Consider the following 6,305-nt stretch of genomic DNA (forward strand, 5'->3'; position numbering starts at 1 on the left):
CAGTTCTACTGTTCAAACTGATCAACAATTAAGTAGTGAAAAGCAACAAAGAAAATTATTAGCTTCGTGAATAAGATAAAAGGCAGTATTGTTGGAAAAACTCCCTGTTAATAACTATAATCAAAATGTTAAGGTTAAATGTAAACAGTGACAAGGTAGCGGAATTCTATAATGAACCAGTTCAGTTCTTTGGTCAGCCACGTAAATTCCAACATAAACAAATCAGCTTCAATTATTTCATATGTCTGTATTAAAAATTAATTATTACAAATGGAAATGAGTAAATTAAATCTAAACGAAATGTTTAGCGGCTGGGATATTAGTACAACTGAGAAAGTGGATGAAGGTCTGCTGCGTATTGCAGAAAAAGAAGTATGTACTTTTCAGTTTTATAACTGTTATAGAATGACAACAATGGTATCACCCAACAATTTTTAGGCAAAGGTGAATGCCAGACTCGAGGCCGTATTGTCCAAGCAATGTCAGATTGAGGCAAAATTAAGCGGTATCAGTAAGGCTATGACCACATTACTTGCCGTGGAGAACGATTCCAACAAGTTAAATATGCAAATCGTAAACACCGCACAACTGGCTGAATCCGTAAGTGCAAAAGTGCGCCGGCTGGATCTGGCCAGATGCCGGGCGTCTGAGTGCCAGCAACGTGTCCACGATCTGATCGATCTGCAGTTGTGTAGTCAGGGCGTGGTTAAGGCTATAAATGAGGAGGATTATGAGAAGGGTGCAGGACATATCGCCCGGTTTCTAGCAATGGACCAACAGCTATTACAACGCACAGCGGATGATGTCCAGGGGTCCATTACGTCGGTGAGCGATGCTGTACGCACGCTAGAGGATGCCACCGAAAAAATGAGGGAATTAATTTCAAAACGTTTCGATGAGGCTGTCCAACACGATGACCTGGCTTCCGTTGAGAGATTCTTTAAAATATTTCCATTGGTTGGTTGTCACCGCATCGGTATAGAGAAATTCAGTGGCTACATTTGCCAAAAGCTGTCGGCAAAAGCGCAGAAGGAGCTGCGCAACACGCAGGACATTGCAAAGGCCGAGCGACGTCTTCATTTGGCCTATGCCGATCGCTTGACTGCGATTTTGGAAAACTTTGCCCGAGTCGTCGAAGTTAATCAGCCAATTATTGAAGCATTTTATGGACAAGAGTGAGTATACGGATTTGTTTTTGAAGTAAAATTCATGAGTTTTAACTGTCGATTATAGATCTTCATCATTGGTAGATATGGTAACCATATTGCAAAGGGAATGCGATCTTGAAGTCAAAAATTTGCTCCTGGAATTCAACAAAAATCGGCAAATTCAGTACCGCATCAAGCAGGTCAACGACAGCGCTCAGCGACAAAGCGGCGCCAGTATGGCCAACAACAGCATACAGTCTTTGGGACATTATCGAAAGCCGTCGGGTGGTTCTATAGATAAATTAAACCCCAAGGATATAGACGCTATCATAGCCGAAATCACGGTCATGCACTCCAGAATCGAGTTATACTTCCGGTTTATGCGCCGTCGTTTGCAGGTAATCCTTTACGCAACAAGACAAGAAATAACAAACTAAATGAAGACAATTTTAATTACAGACTAATGCTGAGACATGTTTGCAAGATAAGGAAGCACAAAAGCAAATACTAGACGAATACGAGAGGGTTGTGAAGAAGTGCGACTTAAGTCGCCAAATGCAGGAAATTCTAAGCACATACTTACTGTTTGAAAAGTATTTTAAGATGCACATTTACAACATATTTACGCTTATAATGCTAACCTATTGATCTTCAGGTATTTTATGGAGGAAAGCGTTATGAAAGCCATTGGACTGGACACCTATGAAGCTGGTCAGCAATGTTCCTCAATGGTGGATGAAGTTTTCTTTATATTACGCAAATCGATTAGACGCTCCCTGACAACGCAATCTATCAATGGGACTTGTGCTGTTATTAACAATGTTGCATCATGCCTAGATGGCGATTTTGTCACTGCATTGAAGGCGCCTTTAAAAAATGGTTATCCATCTGGTTATATTGATTTAGCGCAAGCCTACAATGCAATACAAACGAGTCTTCAGCAGGGTAAATTACATTCGAGTGATGCTGATCGCGTTCGAACGAATTTCATAGTGCAATTGAATAATGCCGATATGTCGACGGAGTATATTGAGACCCTATGGCAGACGATGGAGCAGGAGATAGCAGGCACATTCCCTAACATATCCCAAGTAGAGCGACAGCTACTAGACAGCTGCTTGACTGAACTCAAAACCATACGCGATGCTTTGAAAGCAACCGTTGACTTTGGCATACAGCAACTAAGGTCGAGTGCGATAAGGCCACGCTTAAATCCTTGGGTTGATGAATTCCTAAACTACAGTCACCATTTAACAGAGGTAACCATTTGCGATACCTATGCTTTATAACTTAATAATTGGTTAAAACCTTTAGGAGGAACTGTCCGCGTACGAAGCTGGTGAAACATTTGTTCAGTATTTCATTGTGCAATTAGATGGACTTTTGAATTCGTTTAAAAATGCATTAAGTTCACGTAATTATGATGCCCTCGTCAGCATATTGGCTACAGAAGTAACCAATCGCTTAGAACGAGCTATTAAGAAGAGCACCTTCAACCGGGTAAAATTGATATTTAATTAATGAAAGTCAGCAACATGTTCAGTAAATTATTCGTTTTACTTTGCAGCTCGGCGGACTTGTTCTGGATCAGGAAGTGCGTGCCTTAGGCACCTACTTAACGGGTGCAACTTCCTGGTCTGTGCGCGATAAGATGACACGTCTTTCACAAATTGCTACGCTTTTAAATTTAGATAAAGTTTCAGAATTGTCCGAGTATTGGAATCCCGAAAATAATTCTGATATGCCTTCTTGGCGACTGACCCCTAACGAAGCACGTACTATTCTGGCATTAAGGTAAATTTAAATATGTGTATGCTTCTGATCAAATTATTTATTTTTGTTCACTTTTGTAGAACCGATTTTCGTATGGATGACATTAAACGCTTGCAGCTTTAAGCAGAAGGCGTTTTTATAAAAATTATGATGCTGCGTTTTCAGTTCTCTTTACGCTAAACCAACGATTGAAATCCAATCTTAATAAGAACTGCGAAAGCGGACCGAAACTGGATGCACTTTTAATGTTAACCAATAATTTAATTAATCCCGATATGGCAATGTTAAATCTATAAAAATATTTGAAAAATATAAACATATATAAATGAAATTTGCTCAGCTTACCGTTCTTCGAGTCTATCAACATTATTTAAATGATCATCGGGCGTTTCTTCCGAACAATTCACGACGCTAAATTTCTCGCAAATACTGAAGATCTCAAGAATTGTTCCATAAACCGGATATTGGGAATGACGTGTTGACTGGGTAAGATTTATTTTTTTGTCGGTTTCATCGGTCAGCAGGAAACATTGTGAAAGAACATTGGCTAGAAAAACTGAATGAGCTCTTTGAATTTCTTCAAAATCAGCTTTACTAGCAATGACACTCATGAGAATACTGAACTGAGCTATAATAAAAAGGAAATGTTAATCTTTATACTTCTGCTGTAATATAGATATTTTACGAACTTACATTCAAGAACATCCACCTGTATGTAATACTGCAAGTTGTCCAAAAAGAACATTAGATGATTACGAAAATTAATAATCTTTAGGTTCACCGGATTTGCGGTTTTAGCGGCCCATTTGTGGCGGGCCCATACAAGCTGAAGATCATATTGTAGCTTCCGAACAGTTAGAAGGAAACGAAACACAGTATTGTATCGTTCCACCGTTGTTGGCGAAAACAAAAGATTCAATGGCCATTTATATATGTATTTGAGATGAAGGTTTTGAAATATGGCAAACTCGCAGCTCTCCTCCAAATCGATGGTAATGTTTTGAACACTTAGCGAGAAATTCTCCAAATCATCAACGATTCCCATTACGTTTGCTGCAATCTGTAACAGTATTATGAAGATATATTATTAAAATAGTTATAACTCTTGATTGTAATGTGCGTACCTCGAAGGCTTTTGTATAGTTTTTAGCATTTAGCTCAGCAAGGTTTTCTGAATTCTCATATAGTTGACGAAAGAATTCCAAATAAAATTCACCGCGTCCCAATAGGTAAAAGTCTTTTATCAGATACAATTGACGATCCAAATCATCTTCGATAACTGCTATTTCTGACAGACGTTGGCTAACGTATTTCTTGATTTGGTTAATTACACTTTCCAAGTGAAATATGTCGATCTTATCATCCTGATTCAAGTCTTCAATCATTTTACAAAACATGCCTTCTTTGCCATCCCAAAGTTCACTAACATCATCACAGAATGATCCAGGCATTTTCATCATCCAAGTGTCATTTTTATGTTTACTTCGGTCCAATTTAAAAACAAGAACCGTTTGACCGACAAATAACACCTTTTCAGCTAAAATAGATGACACAAAGCTGGGCAATTGACTAAATTGGATTTCGTACTGCCATATCTCTTCCTCACTCAATGAACTCTGTACAAGCAAAGAAAGCAAACATTATTATAAATTTAATTTAATTATCAATCTAATTACCGCATGAGTATTGTTGCTAGTCACCGATTTCTCGCTGGCATTCTTCAGACCACTTTCATTCGAGGATCTATAGTTGATGAAGAACTCGGAGTGCTCATCATCTATAACACCGAACAAGAGCCAGTGGGTCAGGTGCGAAAAGAAAGCCAGCTTGACGGGTTTGGATACTCTAAAAATGATTAATTAAATCTTATCATTTGAATTGGATAATTGACATTTACTTGGCGATTATGTGGTCCATACGAAAATCTCCATGCTCATATGCTTGATGCAGGTTTTGTAGCAGCCTGCAGCCATTAAGTTTCTTAAATAAAATACAAAGTATGTTTCTTCTTCGATAAGATATGGAAATTAATCAGCTTACCTGTATTCTAGCATCGTTAATAAGTTTACGCAAAAAGAGTACAACCGTTGAGTGCAGTTCCAAGGCATTGTAGATATATGCCAAAGAGTTGGTTGTATTTTTTTCGGAATAAGATTCCAATTGTAATATTTCATTGTAATATTCCTCAAGCGCACTGTCGATACCTTTGGCAAAGTTCTTTAAATAATAGCCCGAAGAGAATTCTGAAACACTTAACAATAAAATCAACTGGCAAATAGCATTACAACTCGAAATTACCTTTTGCTTCGGTGTAGTCCGAAATGTCGTGCTGACTGACGCCTCCAAAAAATTTCGCAAATCGTACAACTTCACTGACGTTATTTAAGATGCTAACAATGTCCATAAAAATTCTACGTTCACAAGGATGCATAAATTTTTCTACTACCTGTGTTGCCTAAAAAATGATTAATAATAATATAATAACTACACATAGAAACACATGGGCATGTAAACATGTTAGACTCACAAGAAAACTTTGAATACTTATTCCTTTGCGGCTTAAACTCAAGCACGATAGTAAAATATCGTGTATCATTTTTTACAGCTTGCATATAACCAGAAATTAAATTAAATTAGTATTAAAACGCCCGGCGTTATTCGCTTAAACATTTGTTGTCTTTTGTGCGAATGCTAAATAGGCAGGAGAACGTCTGAGATCTATCGATAACACGCGAATTCACAAACGGTCACACATAATCGATAGTGCCTATCGAAAAATAGAACGAAACGATGAGCACATCAGCTGTTACTTTTTGAATTTGTTAGGCGGTAAGCACAATGAATCCAAGTAGCTATAATTGATTAATATATATGCATATCTATGTATGTATATTGATATATATGCACATGGGTATTTATGTAAAACTTATTTTTAAAGGCAATTAGATATTGATTGAAGTCTTGGTGTACTTTACAATGATGATACTCCAGAATCGTAACTTTAGGTTTAATTCCTAGCCCACTTTGAATTTCTTACCAGTAAATCTGCTGAAGCCAGTTGCGAAAGTCAAAGCTTAAGTTTCTTTTCATAAGGAAAGCATAAGCAACAATGAATTTCGATTTTGGCTACACCTAGTCTTATCTGTATATACATAGGCATATAAATTATCCTTTCTGCTTTCAAAGTTGTCAAATTTTATTGTCTTTCGGTGCGACAGTGTGGAGAATTTACACCCTGGACATCGCCGCAATAAATAAAGTTCGTGTGTCCGCCGTGGCTCGATAAGCTGGCCAAAAATGTTAACAAATATGTTTTTTATGGTCCGCTTCCACCTTTGTTGCACCTTTGTTGCCCACATGAAGTTTAAGCTATGCAAAGCACAA

General features: G+C 37.7%; 2 protein-coding genes across 2 annotated transcripts; one reads left to right on the forward strand and one right to left on the reverse strand.

Moving 5' to 3' along the window:
- The first annotated feature begins 205 nt into the window (after positions 1 to 205).
- On the forward strand, positions 206 to 3,084 carry LOC115763144 (conserved oligomeric Golgi complex subunit 4). Its single transcript, XM_030705594.1, has 8 exons — positions 206 to 372; positions 439 to 1,175; positions 1,234 to 1,546; positions 1,608 to 1,741; positions 1,804 to 2,407; positions 2,463 to 2,648; positions 2,716 to 2,942; positions 3,002 to 3,084. Exons 1-8 carry the CDS (start codon positions 271 to 273, stop codon positions 3,042 to 3,044), a joined length of 2,346 nt encoding a protein of 781 aa, XP_030561454.1. The 5' UTR covers positions 206 to 270; the 3' UTR covers positions 3,045 to 3,084.
- Positions 3,046 to 5,605, reverse strand: LOC115763145 (gamma-tubulin complex component 4 homolog). The gene is made up of 9 exons (XM_030705595.1): positions 5,449 to 5,605; positions 5,220 to 5,376; positions 4,962 to 5,164; positions 4,819 to 4,901; positions 4,598 to 4,766; positions 4,046 to 4,537; positions 3,615 to 3,981; positions 3,267 to 3,549; positions 3,046 to 3,211 (listed from the first exon to the last, which is right to left on the reverse strand). Exons 1-9 carry the CDS (start codon positions 5,515 to 5,517, stop codon positions 3,067 to 3,069), a joined length of 1,968 nt encoding a protein of 655 aa, XP_030561455.1. The 5' UTR covers positions 5,518 to 5,605; the 3' UTR covers positions 3,046 to 3,066.
- Positions 5,606 to 6,305: the final 700 nt, after the last annotated feature.

The sequence above is a fragment of the Drosophila novamexicana genome, unplaced genomic scaffold (genome assembly GCF_003285875.2).
Source record: "Drosophila novamexicana strain 15010-1031.04,08,12 unplaced genomic scaffold, DnovRS2.1 tig00000689-arrow-pilon, whole genome shotgun sequence".
Taxonomy (NCBI): domain Eukaryota; kingdom Metazoa; phylum Arthropoda; class Insecta; order Diptera; family Drosophilidae; genus Drosophila; species Drosophila novamexicana.

What these genes read in the sequence shown, in the direction of transcription:
- LOC115763145 (XM_030705595.1), bottom strand. Translation starts at nt 5,517, where the DNA reads ATGATACACGATATTTTACTATCGTGCTTGAGTTTAAGCCGCAAAGGA. An exon ending in CTAGCAACAATACTCATGCG is followed by an intron (nt 4,538 to 4,597) that starts GTAATTAGATTG and finishes TTGCTTGTACAG; the next exon opens with AGTTCATTGAGTGAGGAAGA. An exon ending in ACAGGTGGATGTTCTTGAAT is followed by an intron (nt 3,550 to 3,614) that starts GTAAGTTCGTAA and finishes TTTTTATTATAG; the next exon opens with CTCAGTTCAGTATTCTCATG.
- LOC115763144 (XM_030705594.1), top strand. Translation starts at nt 271, where the DNA reads ATGGAAATGAGTAAATTAAATCTAAACGAAATGTTTAGCGGCTGGGAT. An exon ending in TGCGTATTGCAGAAAAAGAA is followed by an intron (nt 373 to 438) that starts GTATGTACTTTT and finishes AACAATTTTTAG; the next exon opens with GCAAAGGTGAATGCCAGACT. An exon ending in CGTACTATTCTGGCATTAAG is followed by an intron (nt 2,943 to 3,001) that starts GTAAATTTAAAT and finishes TCACTTTTGTAG; the next exon opens with AACCGATTTTCGTATGGATG.